The sequence below is a fragment of the Rhincodon typus genome, chromosome 38 (assembly GCF_021869965.1).
Source record: "Rhincodon typus isolate 14 chromosome 38, sRhiTyp1.1, whole genome shotgun sequence".
In the NCBI taxonomy this organism is placed as follows: Eukaryota; Metazoa; Chordata; class Chondrichthyes; order Orectolobiformes; family Rhincodontidae; genus Rhincodon; species Rhincodon typus.
Window position 1 is genome coordinate 5,835,187 of NC_063369.1, and position 23,339 is coordinate 5,858,525.

Genomic DNA, 23,339 nt, shown 5'->3' on the forward strand with positions numbered 1-23,339 from the left:
CCCTCCTCCCACCTCAAGCCGCACCCCCATCTCCTACTGACTAACCTCATCTGGCCCCCTTGACCTGTCCATCCTCCCTGGACTGACCTATCCCCTCCCTAACTCCCCACCTACACTCACCTTTACTGGCCCCATCCCCGCCTCTTCGACCTGTTTGTTTCCTCTCCACCTATCCTCTCTTCTATCCATCTTCTATCCGCCTCCCACTCTCTCCCTATTTATTTCAAAACCCCCTTCCCCTCTCCCTTTTCTGATGAAGGGTCTAGGCCCGAAACGTCAGCCTCTCTGCTCCTATGATGCTGCTTGGCCTGCTGTGTTCATCCAGCCCTGCACCTTGTTGCGGAGGTGAAAACTGATGGCCAAGTTGTTTCCATTTTTAAAAAGGTAGACACTTTTGTTCACAATGGCAGAAATTACATGGGAAGCTGATACTCCTTGTTGGAGTTTGTGAATCTGGAAAAGGAACTCACAAGGATGGAGTCGTAGTGAACTCTTGGTGTGAGCACAGGATTGGAGAATAAAAATAATTGAGACTTCAGAAATATTTTTGTCAAAAAGAAAGATAACTCCTTACTTTTTAGAAGTTGCTAGACCCATACCGATAATAAGAGACAAGTCAAAGCTGGACAAGCCTTTGCTCAGAGGTCCTGGTACAATATGTCGAGCGTAGCTTCCGATACCAAACCCCAGTCTGCTCGGAGCAGTAAGAGTCAGAACGTGACCCATATAAAGGGTAAGGAGCTGATGTTGGGGCAGGCTACTGCCTTGACTCTTTCTGCCCTATAGTGAGCTGCTTTCCCCCTGGAATGAGAGGAACACAGGTACTACAGCAGATGAAAATGGGTGGCATAGATGTTATTTCTGCTGCAATTTTGGCAGTATTCCAGGTGAGTGAGTAGGCAGAGCTGAGGGCACGCAGGGCTAGGGGTTGGGCTGGATGAGTCCAAGTGAGAGCGGATGTCGCGGGCAAGAGTGAGAGTGGTAGAGCTTGTTGGATGGTGAGTACAGTAGCCCAAGATAGCTTGAGTATGTGATACCTGAGAGAAGATGGTGGCATATACGCTGGTAGAGTGGCGAAGACCACTGACCTGCACTCTGAATTCTTCCAGATGGTGCAGACTGCTTTAATCTGGGGGGCAACCTCAGATCAGGGTGTTCATGGCCTGGTGCCACAGCCTCGACTGCTAGTCCTCAGGGAAGAGGACTCACTGCCTCTAACCCCTACTCAGGCAAAGGGGCATTGATTTCCCCTCTGTCAGCCATGTCCAGGTAAATGTCAGGAACCATGCAGGGCAGCCCTCTACAGCAAGTGCTTGCCTGTGTGCAAAAAGCACCTTCAAAGATGGACTGGGTACAAGAGATGCCAGTGAATTCTGGGATACTGGAGAGTTGCAAGTTTCTGCTGGAAGATGGAGCTGGAATCAAATACAAGGGTCAACACAGGGGTGTGATAGGTCATAAAAGTGACATAATTCTGGTAAGTTAGGGTGAGAGAATTCATTAGGATTTGTAGCAAGTACCAAGAAACTCCACGCACCTCGATCTTAGCCAACAAAAAAATCATAAGATTCAGCCCTGAGATAGCAAGAACTTCAGATGCTGGAGTCAGAGATAACACAGTGTGGAGCTGGAGGAACGCAGCAGGCCAGGCAGCATCAGAAGAGCAGAAATTTCTGAAGAAGGGTCCCGACCCGAAACATCAGTTTTCCTGCTCCTCTGATGCTGCCTGACCTGCTGTGTTCCCCCAGCTCCACACTGTGTTGTACGAGATTCAGTCCTTTATGTCTTGTTGACCACAAACAGGTCAGAAAAGATATCAGTCAACCTGATTGGTAATTGACTATACTATGAATTTCATACAAGGAATTAAATGGTTTTCAATACTTTTTATTGTCGGTAATCTCACTGAGTAGCATAAAGTCAAGGTAAAGTAGATAGCCAAACATATTGGTCAATAAACACATTTCGAAGAACTGTCGTTGTAATTCAGATTCTGAGTCTTGCGCTTGCCTGTCGTCACATACAGGAGGTTACCTTATAACATTGTACACAGGTAAGATAAATCAGTTTCAACATCATTCGACATGAAAGCATTATTTATTTTGGATTACTGGACGTAAATAATACCGATTATTTATGAAACAAAAATATTAAGTCGGGCAGCCATTAATCATTAAGATTTCAGAAAACTCTGCTAGGTTCTGACAGAGTCTGTGGTATTGTTGATTTTGGCACTGCATTTCTGTTGGCCAAGATTCCAACCAGGTTCCATCTCCAATCAGATAATTGATCCTGAAACCAAGAGAGCCATAGATTATGAGGAAGAAAACTCTCAGTCACACACTGATAATGTACACTTCTGAAATGAACAAGACCTTTGCCTTTTGTGACTTTAAGAGGTGTATTTTGCCCTGGTTTTCTTTTAAGAGAAAGTTTCAGACAGACGTGTTGAGCAGTCTGCTCCAGAGCCACTACAGTAAACAGCTTGTGAGGCCTTGGGGTTTTTTTTTAAAAAAAGTTGGAACAATAGAAGCAGCCTGAATGGCTGGGGTCAAGATCCCACAGAACCAGGGTTTTTTTTTTTTTTTTTTAAGTTTTAGCCTTCAGTAGCAGTTTCTGGGGTCTTGAAATTGGATGTGAAAGTTCTTATTCCTCTTTGTTTCAGCTAAAAGCTGGAGTTCTTTTCCTGCTGCTAGAATTGCATGTGAGGCAATCTATTTTACTGAATTTGCCTTTGCAAAGGGTGAGTTTATGGGATGTTAATATATTGGAACAATTCATTTATAGTAATTAACATGTATTATTTTGTTAAGTATTTAAATTGAGTTCATTAAATGAACTCTTTTCTTTAATTATTATTTTGTCTGTGCTTTAATGATAGTGTATGAATAAAGTGTGTTTTGTTTGAAGCCTGGTAGTTTGGCCAATCAAACTGCGTCTGGAACACAATGTCTTACACTTACCTTTAAAAAAGGAAATGGTTAGGTTCCCTCAATGTGCTTTGAGGGACATGGGCACAGGCGGCTAATTTTGGATAACTTGACAAATATAAAAACAAATGAGATTCTCCATGCCAAACAAGCCAAGCCTAATTTTCCACTTAAGGTTTTAACAACTGGAAGAGAGAATTTAGATGAGAATCTCACTCCTGAGTGGTAAGGGGTCTAATTGCAGGCACTCACAGCTCTTTTGCTATCTGATCTGTATGCGGGTCACTATTTTCCTGGGTGCCAGAGAGAACATAGATACCTCTAATTCCCAACTTGGAAGTCAGTGGTAAAGCTAACAGTTCTCCCCTGGATCCGCCACCTTAGCCAGTATTCCCAAAAATCTCACTTGCAGTGACTGCATGCACACTTCCACTCAGGGAGTTTAGCATCAACAAAACACCAGCCTCACCAGATCATGGGAGCATACCCCAAAGTAAAGCATAATTCAGTTCAGCACTTCAATACTGTACTTGTGAGCTCAGGAAAAGGTGTGGTCTGGAATGTTCTACACCAAAGTTCAGATTGCTGATTCTACTTGGCGTCTCTAATACAGAATTAGAAAGTTTTGCAACAGTCCAAAGTCACAACACTTTTAAACCAGGGCTCATTCATTTTCCCATCAACCTGTTCAGAGATGTTATGACACACCTCTGGTACAAGTGGAACTTGATACCCAGGCCTCCTGACTCAGAGCTGGGGACACTACATTGTGCCACAATTGCCCCCCAAAAACGTTGCAGCATCATAGAATCCCTACTGCTGGGAAAGAGGCCATTCGGCCCATTGGGTCTGCACACAGACCTTCTGAGGAGCTTCCCACAAAGACCCAGCTCCCCATCTCCCCCACCCTATCCCCATGATACCGCTTTTACCATGGCTTTTTACCATCCCCCTAGTCTGCACATCCCTGGAAACTAATTGCAATTTAGCATTGCCAATCCACCTAACCCGCACATCTTTGGGCTGTGGGAGGACACCAGGGCAACCATAGGAAGCCCACCCATACTCAGGGAGAATGTGCAAACCCTACACAGACAGTCGCCCGAGGCTGGAATCAAACTCAGGTCACTGGCAACAATGCCAATGGGAAGGGAATTGGTAAGGCCCTTGGCTAAGATCAGACAAAGATGAGGAAAATAGTTGACAGGACCGGAACCTACGTGGGGAGATACCAATAGAACTGAACGCATCACCTTAACCAATTGGCCACAGCACTATCCTGCTGCACCCAGTATTCCCAGACAGACTCTCATCCAAGTACTAACTAGGCCCAAGTCTGTTTAGTATCCAAGATTAGATGAGTTTGGATATTTTCAGATGAGTATGGATGTAGACATAATTGTTGCTGTGACTCATTATTTTATTTAGATTATCAATTAAATGCTAATTGTGGGACAATCCCGCGAATGATACAAAAGAGCAAATTTGGTTCAAAATTAGCAGTTTACCTTTTACCATCACTCCACAAGTCTGATCCCTGCCCCATCAGTAGATAATCATTTTCCGAGTCCACATTAAATGTTCCTTCACAGTTGTCATGAATGATTAGTTCTCTGACTTGTCCATCCATTACATCATCGCTTCCTAAATACGAAAAGCATGATCCAGATGGAAGATTATTCCGACCACTGTTCAATGTTCTCCAACACATTAGCTTTTAGCTACATGCGGCTCGTGCCATGTCTGGTTATTAAGTGTCAATTAAACTACGTGTCAAAGAAAAGTCAGCACAGTCCCACCCCAGCAGAAGAGGGAGCTGACTGATGGTATAACCTCAGTTTCACTACACCTCAGGTGAGGTTGAGAAGGCGTGATCTTTATGGTGACCCCAGCAGGGGTGGGAATTGAAACCACAATGTTACTGTCACTCTGTATTATAAAACAGCCGCCCAGCCTACTGAGATTACCAAGCCCTCACTAAGGCTTGCCATTGAGGCTGTTCATCATCATAGAATTCTTACCGTGTACAAAGAGGCCATTTGGTCTGTCAAATCTGTGTCAGCCCTTTGCCCAGAACTGTCTGATCTAATCACATCACAGTCTCCCTGCTCTTTACTCTATGCCCCTATTAATGAAGTCTAGAATACTGCATGCTTTATTAATTGCTCTCTCTTCCTATCCTGTGACCATTCATGACTCAGAAACGTCAGCTTTCCTGCTCCTCTGATGCTGCTTGGCCGGCTGTGTTCATCCAGCTCTACGCCTTGTTATCTCACAAATATATATGCCCAGGTTTCTCTGCTCCTGCTCCTTCAGAACAGTTCCCTTTAGTTTGTTCTGACTCTTCATCTGCTCTGTACCAAAATGTATTACCGAACACTTCTACACATTAAACTTCATTTGCCACCTATCTCCCCAATCCAGCAATTTGTCAAAGTCCTTTCAGAGTTCTATACAGTCTCCCAGTTTACAATTCTCCCAAGTTTTGCATTGTCCAAAAGCTTTGAAATTGTCCCCTGCACACCAAGATCTAGATGATGTATATTTGTGAAAAAAAAACAAAGCTCCCAATACTGACACCCATGTCCCTTGAGTGCATGTTCAAATCTAATAGTAATAAAACTTCCAGGAAAGCAGTTCAAAGATTTCTTGTCTTAGAGTGTGTCCATGATACCAGTGACTTAATGCAGATCAAGCAAGATCATTTCCTGGGACAACTGGAGTGAGTGTCACTCTTGCATGGTATGGAATTGTTGAAATTACATTCCCTGCAACTACATCCATGTGGAAATGAATGGACTGTTAATTCCTTTGGATACTGTACACACTTCCAGTGTTATGTGTGCTCAAATCTATATTTCTGACTTTTCTCATTTAATAAAATTTAATTTTGTTTTCGAAACAAAAAGCTATAACTTTTCTCACAAGTCTATTGCGTGGTACTGTTTCAAGTGTCTTTTAGAAGTCCATAAACACCAACTCAACATCACTACCCTCATCAAACGTTACCTCTTCATTGAACTTCAGCAAGATAGTTCAACATGATTTTCCTTCAACAAATCCCTGTTGGCTCTTAGCAATTTGAATATATTTTTACATCCCACAATTAATCCAATCCCAATAATTGTTACCTGTGACCAAAGTTAAACTGACTTGTCTGCATTTGATGCGCTTATCTTTACAATTACTTTTGAACAAGGCCATAAGTTTACAAATTCTTATGGCCTCTGGCCCCATCCCAGAGCCCGGGGAAGTCACTGCCAGTGTCTCTTGCAAATTCCATTCTCACTTCTTTCAATATCTTGGATGCATCTCATCTGGTCCCAGTGCCTGATCAACTTCAATTACCGACAGCTTATCCAAAACTTCCTCTTTTTCAATTTTAAACCCTTCTAGCGATTTAGTTCTCTCTTCTGTCACGGCCGAAGGTACATCTGCCTCTATTTAATAATTCCGTCATACCATTGCCTCCTTGTATAAATCTCCTGTTTGGTTACTAATCAGCCCTACTCTTCTTTTTACCATTTATGTGCCTATAGCAGACTTTGGGATTTTCCTCTTCGCTCCTCTTATTTGCTTTTCCACCTCGCCTCTGATCCTGCCCTTTTGAGTTTCATTGTCAATTTTATTTTCTACCAGTATTCTTCTTTAAACCTAATTTCCAGCTCCTTTGTCACCAAGGGAGGTCTGCTTTTGTTTACCCTTCTTTTTTCTTTTGAGAGAATGTCCTTTTACTGTGCCCTATCCATCTCCTCTTGGACAGAAACCCATTGTTCAGCTACTGTTTCTCTCATCACCCTTTTCCTCCACTCTACCCAGCTTCGTTCCATTCTTACCCAATTGAAGTAATCTCTCTGCCAGTCAATTATTCTTAGTCTGGATTATTCACTGTCATCATCCAACATGGTCCTAAGACTTATGAAGCAATGTGCACTGTGCCCTAACTGACCCCTCATGGACACTTATTCTCCTTCGCGCCCCCATTTCCAAGATCCAGGTCTAGCAGTGTCGTCTTTCTTTCTGGATTGACACATACTGCTGTAGGAAAATCTCCGGAACAAAATCTAGGAATGCTTTCCCTCCACTGCTCTTTACACTACCATTATTCCAGTCTACATTCAGGTAATTAATTACAGCTAGTGCATTTTTCAAAACTATCAGTAATTATTTTGAAGTTTCGTTCTTCTATATCCTTCCCACTAGCGGGTTGTCTATAGATTACACCAAGCAATGTAATTGCACTGCCTTTGTTCATTAGCTCTAGCCAATTTGACTCTGTTGCTGAACACCATAGAACAACATTTTCCAGTGCTGTCATATTCTCCTGAACCAGAAACACCATCTCTCCTCCATTCTCATGAATATGAAAATAACTCACCTTGCTTTATGACAGACTTAACCTCTACTTCGTAGTATATGTAACTGTCTCTCTTTTCCTTCTTGTTAAACGTCACTTTGTAAACTAAAAGAGATGAAATGGATTTAAAAAGGCAGATGTTAAAGCTTATGGTTCTTGTATCATTAGAGCAAATGCAAGCTGAGACATCACAAATAACTGGAAAGCAGCCTACCAACGGCTGGAATCATAGAATCCCCACGGTGTGGAAAGAGGCCTTTTGGGCCCATCGAGTTGGCACCGACCCTCAGAAGAGTATCTCACCCAGACCCAGCTCCCTACCATATTGCCGTAATCATGGATAATCCATCCAGCCTACATATCCCTGGATGCAATGGACAATTAAGCATGGCTAATCCATCTTGGACATTGGGAGGAAACCCACGCAGACACGGGGAGAACATGAAAACTCCACGCAGACAGTCACCCAAGGCTGGAATCGAACCCAGGCTCCTGGTGCTGTGAGGTAGTAGTGCTGGCCACTGTGCCAAATTGCCGCTCTAATTCACAGATTGCCAAACTGTGGGGATGACCCCACTGTGGAGAGTTACAAAAACAATATTTTTGGGGTCATGAGTGTGCAAGTTTGACTGCCCTCTGGCAGCCAGGCATCTTTAAAGCTTGTATTTTTGTTGATGGATGGACGAACTAATTAATTTTTTCCCCAAGGTCTGACTCTTACAGAGACTGTAAAGAGGTGAGTTTTCTTTCTTTGGAGAATCTCTGCACAACAACTAAAGCCTCCCATTCCCCTGCCTCCTCCACCCACTAACCCCGGACAATCAGAGGTGGATGTTTTGGCTTCCTCAAATAAGAAGCAAATCGTTCTAAATACATTTTGGGAGAAGTCAAAGTAAGACTTTAATAAAGTTATTTTCTTCCAGCAGAGAACGTGTGACACATCACTTTGGAGAGACACACTTCAGTGCTGCAAACACATCACAACCTCAGCACAAATGGCTTCGTTGTCATGAACTTCACAAGTTTTCTTCCTTTCTCACTCACTGCCATGTCCAGAGGTTCAATCCTCAATTATGGGAGACTTCCCGACAATCCAGGTCAGTCACAACCCAAATTCCAATGGGGGAGGAGGGGAGGAGGGAATCATACCACAATAACACTGCAACATGAGCCTGGATCAGGGTAACAAAAGCTAGCCAGCACCCTGACCACCCTCCCATATGGTAGCTTCCAACATCAGCCATCCTGTGACAATCAGAAATGAAATGTCCCTTATTTCCTAACAGGGAAAGCTCATTTCTTGTGAAACAAATGAAAATTGGCAATTTCAGATGCTTAGCAATTGGGTAGATTTAGTACAGTTTGCCTGAATTTGGTTGGTGAGGTGGTGAAAGGGAACCAACTGGGGCAAAACCTTTGCTTTGTAAGAGACTGTTTGACAAGATTCAAAAGGATTTTTTTTGGACCATTCCAAATTCTAATCATAAAACTTGTTTCTATTGATCTACCATTTCCAATTAAATTTGTACAAATAATACACATGAACCAACACCATGAACCATAAACCATTACAGACACAATGATAAAATATGTTTTCAACGTTTTGACTCCACTGACCCTTCTTCAAAACAATTCTGTACAAGGGTCACTGGACTCAAAACGTTAATTCTGTTTTTCTAACCGCAGATGCTGGCAGACCCACTGAGATTCTCCAGCACTTTCTGTGTTTGTTTTATATCTCCAGCATCTGCAGCTCTTTGTTTTACAATAAAATATGCATGGTTTATAACAAGCATTTCAGGGATTAGTCAAAAACATTTGTAATACAGTGCGTTGAATGATGGATTTACCATAATCTGTTCCATGGTAACATGCTTTATCCTCACGATCTGTGTAAGAGATACGGTGTTCAGGCAACTTAACTGATATACAACTTCCTGCAAAACAAAAAATAAAAATTGCAAAATTTCTGAGTTCCAGTTCAGGTTTTTCAGACAATTCATTAAAATGAAAGTGTAAAGATTTGAATAGTTTGCTTTCTTCGCTCTTAAAGAGCTATCATTAATAGGAAGGTATTCATAACTAATTCTTAGGTTTGAAACAAAAACAGAAATTGCTGGAGAAAGTCAGCGGCATGTGTGAAGACAGAAAGCAGACTTAAAGTTTCATTTGGACTGAAAACATTAATGCTGTTTCTCTGTCCACAGATGCTGCCAGACCTGTTGAGTTTCTCCAGCTATTTCTGTTTTTGTTTTGGATTTCTAACATTCACAATTTTTTTTTATTTCAGCGTAGTACTTGGGTTTATTTGGTTACTATTTTAATTTGTTTGGGCCATGATGAGAAGAGTACATTATCTATTCCAGTCCCATTAGTCCACAGGTCACAACATGATTACAAATGTTTTACTCGGTTCCCAGTATGGTCAGTTGTAAGCTCTCCCTATATTAAACTTAAAATAGAAAGATCTGTCAATCAAGTTTTTTAATGAATTCAAACTTATTGATTTATTATAAGACCAAGACTTATTCAATGACAATGATAAATCTATTAAAAATTATAAATATGTAGGAATATAAATTTATAATAATGAAAAAATAAATGTTTACTCTAAATAACTCAACGCAAACACTAACAGGCACAACACACATACAGGGTAAGAGTAAATAAGTGGATTTCTCTCTGCAGAGATTAACCATGGGGAGGAAAACATTTTAGCCAATAAATCTTAATTCTAGAAGTCAAAACGGATGAGGTTGAGACGGTAAGATGGTTGATGTTCAGACATCCTGCCATGTATAGATAGGTGTCAACAAATACAGACAATTGTCTTTGGAATCTTGGCAGATGCAGTTTGCTCAGTGAAGATAATCTTGAGATGTCTTCCACTTGCCCTTCAAGATGATAGTCAGAGTTCTCAATGGAAGTTTCTTCTCAGAAGCTGTAGGCCTGAACGTGGAGCTGTTTACCTCCATCAGGCTGGTCACAATTGAAAATCCAAACAAAGTTCACGACTGAAAAATACTGTTCAAACAGAATAGCTATAAACCCCAGTCATAAAAACAGCTAAATGTTCTCACTGCAACGAGTTAAAATAACTAAGATACACAAATATCTGGAATTATGTGGAGTTGAATCCCATGTTCTTTTGGCTAAGTCCAAGCTGCATGGAGTTTTTGGAGGATTTTTCTTTTGTTGTGAAATGTAGCAGGTTTTCCTCAATTTTTTGTACTAAACTTGCTACGTTAATTACCAAGCCCCAGCCCGTTGCCACCTCTCATGTCTGATTTCTACCCCATCCTATCACACACCATTCCCAAAATAATTCGTCACTCAGTGGATATGTCTTACACCTATCCCATATCCGAAAGATTACTGAGCACATGGACAAACACTGACAAATTGACTTTGCTCATCGCTGGCAAAGTCATAGAGTCATAGAGGTGTGCAGCATGGAAACAGACCCTTCAGTCCAACTCATCTATGCCAACCAGATATCTTCAAATAATCTAGACCCATTTGCCAGCATTTGACCCAAATCCCTTTAAACCCTTCCTTTTCATCTACCATCCGAATGCCTTTTAAACTTTCCTTTAAAAAAAGTCCATAATCCTTCAAACTAAGCCAATAGAAATTGTTAAATATAAAGCGTTCATAAGTAACAATAACGCAATTTTCTTTCCATATCCAAATCATCTCAAAAATAATGCAGTAATGCTTTCTTCCAGGAAAGATTTGTTATGCTGATCCAAGTACTTCACTGTTGCTTTTATCTTTCCACTACAATTTGTGTACCAGTGCAACTCGTCCATGGCAGAGCCATTTCCCTGGCCTCTACACTCATCCATGGAACATCTGGATAACAAGGACACCTACGTCAGATTCCTACTAACTGACTTTAGTCTGCCTCCAACACATAATTCCAACCAAACTCATCTCCAAACTCTGAAATGCAGGGCTCTGCTCCCCTCTCTGGAACTGGATCCTTGACTTCCTGACCCACAAACCACAATCAGTAAAGACAGGCGATGACACCTCTTCTCTGATAATTTTTAACACCGATTCCCCACAAAGCTGCGTATTCAGCCCCTTACTATACTCCTTATACACTCACAATCATGTGGCCAAATTCTGCTCTAACCCCATTTACAAGTTTGCTGATGGTACCATCGCAGTGGGACTGGTCTTAAACAATAACAAGACAGAATACAGTGAAGTGATAGAGAGCTTAGTGGCATGATGTACAGAAACCATTTGCTCCCTCAGTGTCAGCAAAATAAAGGAGCTGACTTTAGGGAGCACAGTAGAGGCTACATCCCAGTCTGCATCAATGGTGCTGAGGTGGAGATGGTCCCAATGTCAAGTTCCTGGGATTGATGATTGTCAACAATCTGTCCTGGTCCACCCATGTTGATGCAACCGTTAAGAAAGCACAACAACGGCTCAACTTCCTCAGGGAGCTAAGGAAATTTGGCATGTCCACAATGACTCTTACCAATTTTTATAGATGCACCATACAAAGCATCCTATCCAGATGCATCACAGTTTGGTATGGTAACTGCTCTGCCCGAGACTACAAGAAATTACAGAAAGTTGTGAACACAGCCCAATCCATCATACAAACCAGCCTTCCATCCAATGGCTCTGTGTATACTTCCCACTGCCTCGGGAAAGGAGCCAACATAATCAAGGACCCATCCCACCCTGGTTATGTCTCTTCCACCCTCTTCTGTCGGGCAGAAGACACAAAAGTTTAAAAACACGTACCAATCTGTACCAACAGATTTAAGAGCAGCTTCTTCCCCACTGTTATCAGATTTATGAACGGATCTCTTATATATTAGAGTTGATCTTCCTCTGCACCTTCTCTGTAGCTGTAACACTATATGCATTCTGTTCTATTACCCTGATGTACTCATAAAGTATGATTTGCCTGGCTAGCACACAATACTTTTCAAAGTATCATGGTATGTGACAATAATGCAATAAAATAAAATCCATCTTCAAAATCTCCTTTTTGGTACACATTAAATTTGCTTTCATTCTTGAACAAGTTGTTCTCGATGCAATTAGGACACCGGTAAACAGAAGCAAAGCAGGCTATTCAGCCCATCAAGTTGAGTTTACTTCTTTGTTTAGGAGGTCCTCATGTTCTTCCTCAGAAGACAGCTCCTGTTCTCTCAGCTCTGCACTATCTATCACATCCTCTCCTTACCTGTTCCCGTTGTACAAAGTACAGCATGAAAGGACTGTGCAGCACACTCTGTATTGACTGTACTGTTGGGGCCCCCACCTCCCAACCCCCCAGTACAGATCCAAGCATTGGACAGTCATCTTCAGGAGTTATTGTCTGCTTCACAATAGCCCCGGTGGAAGAATTGCTACAACTGAAAGAAACTTTTCTTAGCTATTTCATTAAATACATTTTAAAATATGTTAATGAATGATATATGCAAATAAAAAAAAGTTTTATATCTTTCAGGTGGCCTATAATCACTTGAGTTTGAAGGCTTAGAGGTGAACTTACTGAAACATAGAATTCTTAAGGGGCTTGACGAGGTTGATGCTGGGAGGGTTTTTTTCCTGTTGGCTGGGGGGCATGGACTGAGAATGAAAGGCTGCTTATTTAGGACTTAAATAAGAAGACATTTCTACTGTGGTCATGCTGATGTTTTATGAACATGAAGTATAGCAATACATGCGTGAGTGTTGAAAATGTTAGGTGATGGACAGAATACAAGCTGGGCTCAATGGTTTTCTATTACACAGTGACAATGCCCAAAGGAAGAAACTATACTCACAGACAGTGCAGGTTAAAGTAATTTAACAACAATGTATAATTCCATCTCCATTGCTGGAAGTGGGATAAGACCAGGATCCATAATCTATGTATGCCATTGTTAAAATGCTGTGCATTCTTTGGGCTATTAAAACTGATTTAAGTCAAGTTTGCACTAGAAACCAAGACACCGCGAATGGTACATCTATATCAATTGATGGTAACATGAAAGAAATCATCATCCAACAGCGATTGCACTATTGGGAACCACAGCACTACTTGGAACTTTTAACTTTAATTATATCCTAAACATAATCAAATGAAGGAATACGCCTATATAAATCTAATAACTGAATCTTACCTTCTGCACATCTGCAAACTTCACCTTGACAGATTTTGCTAAGCATGGCACTGTTTCCATCGACATTGTAGAATTTAGTGCAACTGTTCTCTGTGTGAAGGCAATGAAATAGATTAGTATAGATGAAGTCATATAGAGATATTAAGACACATAGTATAAATGATTCACCCTCTATTTAAAGCACTGAAAACTTCCCAATAAACACTTTCTGTACAATCATGAATGGAGCGCCTTGAATATGAGCCTAGAATTTACTGTGCACAAGAATAATTGTACAAAATTTCTTTGTCCAGATGTAGAAAACAATTACCAAATTTAGATAAACTCATTTGACAATTAATACTTATAAATTCCTAATTTTGACATTCCTCCTTTTTTGAGAAGTGAACTAAATTTTATCATATTGTCAAGTCAACAAATATTTTAATCTTTACAATTGAGTCTATTTTAAAATCCTTTAATTTTTTTAAATAAAGCTGTTATATGTTCATTGTCCTATTTTCCTTTTGGCATATAGCTTTTCAAGCAACTTCACATTTTCTTTCTTCTCAAGTTACCTTGATTTCCCTTGGGTGGGAGTCAGTAAGATAGTCTTACAAATACTCACCTGTATCATAATATTCATAAATTTTAACAGAAGCTGGTTGAATAAGTCCAACTTTGAAGAACTGATGTACTTTAAATCCAAAACAAGTTTCTTCTAAGTGTGAAATCTGTTTGTGATTTAGAAGGGAAAATCAGAACACAATTGATTAATTAAATAAAGTCCCAGAGAGCTGCTCTGTCATTAGACAGGGATGATTGTTGGTGGTTTAACCTGAGGGTCATCGCACCTCAGGTGAGGAGAAAGGTCGAGAAAGAGAATTCTTCATGGTAACCTCAGTCAGTTCAGGAGTTGGACCATACTGTTAGTATCACTGCTGCATCACAAAGCAGGCATCCAACCAACTGAGCTAACCAACCCACAATTAATAAAATCTAGCTAAATGGATTACTCCAGATATGTGAAACGAAGGAAGTGATGCAGCAATATTGGAAATATAATTCATCTGAAGATACTCCACAAGGTGTTTTAGAAGTGTTAAAGATAGACAAAACTTTATACTATGCATGGTTGAAATGTTCAACACCATTAAAGTCCAATTATTAACTCAGTCCGAATTAAATTCCAATTTGATCAGAATACATTCTAACTTCTGAAACCTAGTGACAAAAAAATTAAAACCCAACACATTGGTGTGTTACATGGTAAAGCTCTCAACTTTTTCGCTTTGAGTTTCAGTTTAAATTTAGCAGACACTGAAGGTGTGGGGCCGAAGGTATCTTTCTTGATCATGTTTTACAGGAGATGACATCAATAAGGGGGGTACGTTTAGTCAGCTGGATGAATGGATGGTTGTTTCATAATGCAGAGTGATGCCAAAAGTGTGGGTTAATTTCCCATACCAGCTGAGGGTACCATGAAGGATTTTCCTTTTCAACCTCTCCCCTTGCCTGAGGGATGATGCGTACACGGTCAGAATTTGGTGAAATAAACATTCTTCCTCAGCAAGATGTGCCAAAGGAAATAGAGCCAGGGTGTTTCTCTCGGGTTGCTGGAGCAGGCTGCTCATGGATCATTTGTCACAGACACTCAAATTATCTTACTGCTAAACAGTGAAGCCTTTTCTATAAAACAGGTTAAAAGAAATGAACAGCGTTTGCATATTATTGTTGTTAAAACGATGTTGCTCGCCTCAATGCAAAATACGTGATCTATTGGATGATGTCCCAAAGTTACAGTAATAAAGTGGGGAACATGGATCAGCTTCGGGTCAATTTTTTAAGCTTTCCCTATCTGACAGAAACCAAGTTGGTAAGCAACTAATGGAGACTGAATGAGTTTCCTTGCCAGGAGTACAACAGCTTACAAAAATTCAAAATGACTAAAATAGCAACAAGCATTTTAGGAGGCCATGTCAACAACTTTATTTTTTGTGCAAGAGTAAGTAGTTTCTTACCGAATCCAAATAAATAATCAATGATCCTTGGGTTGATAATGCCCTGTCTAGTTCAAATCTTGATATATATTTATCAACTCCATCTCGAAGCTGGAAATAAATCAGACTAAAGGTTAATAAATTACTGTATAGAAATATACGGCAACAATGTTAGATATATTGAACTAGATTTGAATGTTGAAGAAATGAAGTGGTTGCTAAATCACTTGCTCCATTTTTATATGAAACGAGGTTAGACTGCTCCTGTCTCTAGAGAGGTCATAGAAATTCTTAAGATCAATGATCTCCAAGAGAATAATCAAACTGAGTTCAGTCATAAATGAAAATATTTTCCCAGCCATGGCTGCCACAATCAGATACATTCTTACCTCAACCACCAGCATTCATATCTTCTTCAATTTGCACTCAGGAGATTAAGGGACGTGGAGATCACATGAGCAGGTCACATTAAGCTCAGCCATGATCTTATTGAATGGCAGCACAACTTTGACATGTCAAATAGTCTACACCAGCTGCCACTTCTTAAGTTCATCAAAGACAGATAGGTCATTTGTCACGTTAGTTGTGAGAGATCCTGCTGTGAATGAGGTATGTAATAGCTTTCTATTGTTTGAAGCGATTCAGTTAAGTGAAGCACTTTGGGAAATTTCTCAAAGATCATGACGTTGCAAACTAGGAATTAGGAGCTTGGGTTGGCTCTAAAGTCCCTATGGTTTATTCTGGCATACAACATAATCAGGAAGTTCTATATAAACTGTACCTTCCCTCGCTGTCTTTTAATCTCTAATTCGCTTAATAACTGAATTTCACTCTTGAATCCCCTCCAAGTAGAAAATTCCAAAAATTCACAACTCCCGAGTAAAGAAATTTCTCCTCAGCTCAGGCATCTGAATGGCTAACCACTTGTCTGAAAACAATGACCCCCCAAGTTCTTCATTCAGCGGGACAGTCTCTCCACATTCATTCACCAGGTACTCAAACAATGTTACACATTACAAAGAGATCATTGCTCACTCTTTCAAAAATATAGGCCATTCTGCTCAATCTCTCATCACAAGATAGCCCTGTCATCCCAGGAATCAATCCAGTGAACCCTTTACATTCAGGCTTTGTTAACAAGGAGACCAAACATGTACACAAGCGTACGCCCAGGCGTAGTCTCACCAAAGCTCAGCATATGGGCCACAAAATTTTCCTTCTCTCATTTTTCAAACTCTTTGCAATAAACAAAAACCGAAAGAACTGCAGATGCTGTAAATCAGGAACAAAAACAGAAGTTGCTCGAAAAGCTCAGCAGGTCTGGCAGCATCTGTGAAGAAAACAAAAATCAGAGTTAACGTTTCAGGTCCGGTGATCGCTCTGAGGAAGGGCCACTGGAGCTTCCAGCAACTTCTGTTTTTTTTTTCTTTGCAATAAATGCCAAGTTATTAGTTAATAAGGTGTGGAGCTGGATGAACATAGCAGGCCAGGCAACATCAGAGGAGCAGGAAAGCTATTAGTTATTAGTTCCCTTCCTAAATTTTTTGCTGTACCACCATGTTAACATTCAGAGATCTGTGCACAAGGAGACCCAAATCCCCTCAAATACCAATATTTAGTAGCTTGTCATCTGTTTAAAAATACATTCCACTTTTCCTTTCTTCCTACCAGTGTGGTTAATCCACACTTCCCTATTCACTTCCGAAATACATTCACTGAACAGTTCCTTCAAGTTTCTTTTTGTTTGTCCAGGTTACAAAAAAATTGAAGTCCCAGTAGTAACTCCATATCTTTGTTACAAGGTGCCCCCATTTCGTGATTTATACTCTGGTTATTGTAAGGGAGACCATAACTATTCTTACAATGACCACAGAGAATGCTGGAGAAACTCAGCAAGTCAGGTATCATCCGTGGAGAGAGAAAAAGTTAATGTTTCAAGTCTTGTATGACCCTTGTTCTTCAGGTGCTCTGAATAAGAGTCATGACGGACTCAAGATGTCAGCTCTATTTCTTTCTCTCCCCATGGATGCTGCCAGGCCTGCTGAGTTTCTCCAGCACACTCTGTATTTGTTTCAGATTTCCAGCATCTGCAGTGTTTTGCTTTTATAACTACTCCTAGTTTTGTTGTTCTATGTTATTTCTCATCTTCATCCATAGTGATTCAGCGGGTCAACTTTTCAGGTTAAGATCCTATCTACCCTACTGTCTTATCTCTTTCTTTATCACCAGGATTATTCCATATGCTTTACCACATTGTATAGTTGCTTTGCAAAAGTGAAAAAACCTGGAAATCTAGTTCCCAACCTTGTTTACTCTGCAATTATATATCAGTAATAGCTATTGGTTCAAAACTTTTCATCTCAATTTTCGTCATTAATACACCAACCCTCCTGCATTCAGACGTAGCCACATTAATTTTAGTTAGGATATATAACATAAGTTTTTTCTGATAAATAATAATGATATTTTACCAATTCAAGGTCTTGCATATCTGGAGCAAATCCTGTCAGCATGGATATGTCTGCAACGGCCATGGAGGAGTCTGAATTGCCACGATATCTTGAAAGAACAAGTTATTACAACTTCACTTACAAGATTAGCAAAAAAGAAAACTACCACCATCAGAAATCAGCAATTTTTATCAAGCGAAATTGAAGATTGTGGAACATTGTTTTTTTTTGACCTTTAAAAACATTCCTTCCAGCAACAGTATATCCGTAATGTCGTTTCTTTTTAAATTATAAATGCCACAATCTTAGATATTATACTTTCATTTTAAACAAAAATGTTGTAAAAAGGAGTTTCTATTTGAAAATAAAAAGTACCAAGAGGTAAAAAGTTGATTTCATTGGTAGTATCAACCACCATACCTGTTACCAGATAAGTAGCCTGAAACAGCAGAGAAGTCAAGAGAGATGGAGGCTTGTACAGATGAGCATCATATAAGTGGATTCTAAGTCCATGGGGAAATGTAGCTTTCAGTTAGACTGACGTCTCCACCTCAGTGTTGATGGCATTACCATCAGTGAATCATCACCATCATCACCACAGCAGGGGAGGCAATGGCCTAGTGGTATTATCGCTGGACTATTACTCCAGAGGGCCAGGACATGTTCTTGGGACATGGGTTCAAATCCCACCATGGCAGATTTGTATTCAATAAATATCTGGAATTTAGTGTCTAATGATGACCATGAATCCATTGCCAGTTGTTGGAAAAACCCATCTGGTTCACTAATGTCCTTTAGGGAAGGAAACTGCCATCTTTACCTGCTCTGGCCTACATGTGACTCCAGACCCACAGCCATGTAGTGGACTCTGAACTGCCTTCTGGGCAATTAGGGATGGTCAATAAATGCTGGCCTAGTCAGAGATGCTGTCATCCCGTTAATGAATTTAAAAAAAGCATCGTCATTGACCAGAAGTGTATCTGGGCCAGTCTTATCTGATTACAAGAGCAGGGCAGAGGTTGAGAATTCTGTTGATTGCCTCCTGATTCCTGATAGTCTGTCCACCATCTACAAGGCACAAGTCATAAGTGTGCTGGAACTCTGTCCATCTGCTTGGATGAGGACCTCTCCAACCAGACTGAAAAAGTCCATCACCTCTGAGATAAAGCATACTGTTTGATGCCATCCCATCCAGCACCTTGAATGCTCTTACTCATTCCACCACTGGCCCAATGGAAACAATGCATACCAGCTACAAATCTACAGAAGCAAATCACCAAGGTTCTTTTGACAGCATCTTCTAAATCCACAACCACTAAAGGCTAAAGAAAAAAGACAAAGGGACACAGGTACACGATTAGTTACAGGTTTCCCTCCAAGGGAACAAACACAGAACTATACTGCAGTTCCTTTATTATCAGTGCGTCAAAATCCTAAACTCTCTCCCCAACAGTGCCACTATTGCATTGCAATTACACCAATCTCAATGCAGCAGTTCAAGAAAACAGCTAAATGCCAACTTCTCAAGGGCAATTAGGGCTAGGCACCAAGGATGCCAACTGTATCTTAAGTTAGAACATTTCCGATGTTATGGAGGAGGGGAATCCTGACTGGAGAAATTCAAACATGGAATTGTGACAGCACCCTGACAGAAAAAGGGGTTTTGAGATGAAGGTAAGTGTGTCAGGATGGAGGAGTTCAACTGCAATTGTATAAAAGAAATTGACGAAATACCAGTGTAGAGAGAACATTTTACAATGTCATCTCGCATGGGAACCAGGAAAGCAACTTGTATGCTCAGCAGATGAATGAGAATGATGTGATGGGTGACAGAAGGTGGATTGTTACAGTTGTAAAAGTTATGCCTGAATCATCAGTGAAAAGAGAAAGAAGAGGAACAAGAAAAAGTCCAGAGTTCGGTTAATGGAAAGTTTGATTTGATGAGTAACAAGGAAGGAAATAAGCAGAGCTAGCTCAGTGGATGGCTTCACTATTAGTGAAGGTAGTCCATGAGCTCCTCATACATGTTGGAGGTGATAGCGCAGAGAGTTTAATCTCAATTAGATATTCTTTAACTTCATGTGCAAAGATTGTTGATTTTATAAGCAATAATTCAATTGACCACGCAAGAAGACTAAACCAATGTTAATATAATGTTTTAAATATTCTATCAATGATTTTCCATCCAGAAAACTCCCCAACTAATTTCCTTGACAATATCAGGCCTCAACCGTAATCAAAATTATTGAAATCTGCATTACTTACTGTGCACAGATGTTTATCGCCAGAGAATTCAGAGCATCTTGGGGTCGATCAGCTGTACCAATGCAAAACAAAAAGTTATTGCAATGGAAATACTTTAATTCACAATTATATATTTAAATGTGGATAAAGGATAAATTAAATTGCATTTATGTTACTCTTTTCGAGATCTAAGGTCACCCTGACAGGCAATGCGATATTTTTAAGGCTTAGCCACTGTTGTAATAAACAGAGTAGTCAGTGAAACCCAGTTAACAAACTTCAAAGACAATAACGTCAGATCAGCAGATTTAGATTTGACTTGGGAATAATATTCACCAGAAAACCAGCATCACTGGGACAAATTCCTGGAACTCCCTCCCCAAGGAGTATATCAACTATAGCAGTTAAGAAAAGCAGATCACCATTGTTTTCTGAAGAGCAATTAGGAACAGTCAATGGGCAGTAACATTATCATCAAGGATATATCCCAGAAGAGACTTACAGTAATAAAGTTGTAAGTTTCCTAGTAAGGATCAAAATTCTCTCACATCAAGTCCCTTAAACATTTGCATATGTCAAAGAAATCAACTCCCACCCTTCTAAAGTCCAAAGAATATATGACTGGTCATGTAAAAGATGCTACAGTAGAATACAGCTTGTCATTAATGGAATGGAAGTCTAATGGAATAAAGAATTTGCACACATTTAATGACCTTTGAGACGAAACAAGGAAGATTTATCAGAAAGACTACAGGAATGAGGGACATTAGCTACAAAGGCTCTGTTGGGGAAGCCTTGGGGACAATGAGAGATGATGATAGGTTTAGATAAATGAGACAAAGAAAGCCTGCATATCATAGCCAGTGGTACAAGGACACAGATTAAAGGGGCCAAATTCATAAATACATCACTTCATTAGTGGTGCCGTGTTCCTTCAGGATCAAGAGCTGGCTCATAGGCTCCAATGGGGAAGTTGGGAACTGCATTGTCTTGCCAAACAAAGCAGACAGCTCCTCAGAAGGTGAGCAGTTTTGATGCTGTTACAAATGGCTAGACAGACAAAATAAAAAGTTCAGCAGCCAGTCTGGCTCAATTGGCTGATGAAATTGCCATTTTCAACAAATACCAAGAAACTTTTTGATGTTCTTGCGGTGAATCGCTGGAGATTTGCCAAATTGCTTTTTGAAAATTGTATCTTTCCCAGCCAAACAACAAGCTCCGAACAGAGCTCAATGGACAACTTATTGGTAGGGAACAAGTTCCCTATTCCTTAACCCTGAAAAACATTTTGAAAATTTCATGCTGTCCCGGATATGTCAGAAACTCAAGATAGTGTTGGGACCATGATTTTGAAATCGTGATCACGTTGGCATTTGAAAATCCAGCACAAGGCTCTGGACTGAAGTGCTGAAGAGTCATGTGAGGAAGAACCTTTTATTTACAGCGTAAAAACTGGCAGCAGAATTAAGCCATTCAGTCCTTTGAGATTAATCTGCCATTCAGCTAGAACCTGGCCGATCTGCTTGTGTTTCAAAATCCACACTCCCAGTTGCCTCCGATAAGGTTTGAATCCTTTGCCTGGTAGGTATCTATCCAACCCCACCTTAAAAATATTCAATGGTCCTGACTCAAACACCTTTCCGAGCCACAGAGTTGCAAAATTAAACAGTCGTAGATAAGATCCTCTTCATTTCTGTCTTAAACGTTCAATCCCTAATTTTTAGACAGTGGCCCTTGGTTCTTTCTATGTCAACCTTATGAAGGCTATTCAGGATTGTTTAAACTTCTATCAAGTCACTCCTCACTCTTCAAAATGAAAGCAAGTCTACTCCATCCGAGCTTTCCTCAAAAGACAACCTGCTCAGTCCAGGTATCAATCTCAACCTCATCTGAACTGCCCTCCATGCACTTACATCCTTCCCGAAATAAACAGACACAGTATTTGAGAGTCTCACCATTGCCCCGTATGTCTGAAACGTGATGTGCTTACTTTACTTTCAAGTCTTTTCATAGCAAAAGGTACTATTTCATTAGCCTTCTTCATTACTTACTGTACTTGCATTCTAACTTTTAGTGACTCATGCATGAAAAGCCTAGATCACTCTACATCTCAAGAGTTTTCCAGTCATTATATTGCTTGCTTTCTTCCTGCCAAAGTGAATAACATCATATTTTCCCACCTTCTACTCCAACCAGCTCACTCAACTTATCTATACCCATCTGCAACCTCAAGTCTAAACCATCAATAATCCACTGTCTCCACCACTGATATTCTGTAATAACAGCGTGTACCATCTACAAGATGGACTGCAGAAATTCACTCAGGCTCCTTAGACCATTCCTTCCAAATCAAGGCTCCTACCAAACCCAAAGCCACTTCCATATAGAAGGATAAGACATCAGATACATGGAAACCCGCCTCCTGCAAGTTCCCATCCAAGCCACTCACCATCCTGCCTTGGAAATATGTTATTATTCCTCCTGTCACTGGGTCAACATCCTGGAATTCTCTCCCTAACAGTATTTTGGGTGCTTGGATACCACACAGACTGCAGTGGTTCAAGAAGCTCACCACCAGCTTTTCAAGGGCCACAAGACAATAAATGTAGGACCAGCCAACAAAGGCAATATGAATGATTTTATTTTAAAGTCTTCTTCAGAACAGACTTTCCTACCTTTCTCTGATTCATCTACTGTGCCTTTGATCTCTTCATCTACATCACTGTACAGAAGCTGAGGTCCCAGCACAAACATCTACGGTACTCCACTCGCCAAATCAAAGTAGTGTTGCCATTTGTGGGGATAGAGTTGAATAGAGAGGGGCAATGAAATAGAGAGGATTGCTCCTCAGACAGTTGCAATAGACTGGCTCCCTCTATGCCTTAATGATCCTTAAGCCTTAATTACTATCTGTCAAAGCATTATACAAGACAAAATCTACTCTTCCTTGCGAGGACGTTTGTCTCTCAAAGGTTTTATAATTGATTACATTTATTATGTGGCTTAAATAGCTGTTCATATTCATCTACTCCCAGAGACAAGTCACTCTTTGCTGAATCTCACAAACCATTATTTCCCTCTCCTCCTCATTTGACCACAGTCAAACCTTTCTCTGGCCATGAGGTTCCTCAGCTTCTGCTAAAAATGTTTACCATTCCTGGAATTATTGTACTTCATTGAAGAGAACTTCAAGTGCCTAATTCTAGTGGAAACTGGACAGAATTGATGGCCAAATTGCT

General features: G+C 40.4%; 1 protein-coding gene across 1 annotated transcript in view; it reads right to left on the reverse strand.

Moving 5' to 3' along the window:
• Positions 1–1,871: 1,871 nt before the first annotated feature.
• Positions 1,872–23,339, reverse strand: part of LOC109918583 (complement C3-like) — a 100,481-nt gene continuing 79,013 nt past the window's right edge. Inside the window, exons 32-40 of the mRNA XM_048617804.1 lie at positions 20,122–20,173; positions 17,878–17,965; positions 15,428–15,517; positions 14,035–14,140; positions 13,428–13,517; positions 9,138–9,224; positions 7,309–7,392; positions 4,439–4,574; positions 1,872–2,292 (exon numbers count right to left, since the gene is read on the reverse strand). Of these exons, the coding sequence (XP_048473761.1) occupies positions 2,151–2,292; positions 4,439–4,574; positions 7,309–7,392; positions 9,138–9,224; positions 13,428–13,517; positions 14,035–14,140; positions 15,428–15,517; positions 17,878–17,965; positions 20,122–20,173 (875 nt within the window). The 3' untranslated portion in view covers positions 1,872–2,150. The remainder of the gene's footprint in view (positions 2,293–4,438; positions 4,575–7,308; positions 7,393–9,137; positions 9,225–13,427; positions 13,518–14,034; positions 14,141–15,427; positions 15,518–17,877; positions 17,966–20,121; positions 20,174–23,339) is intronic.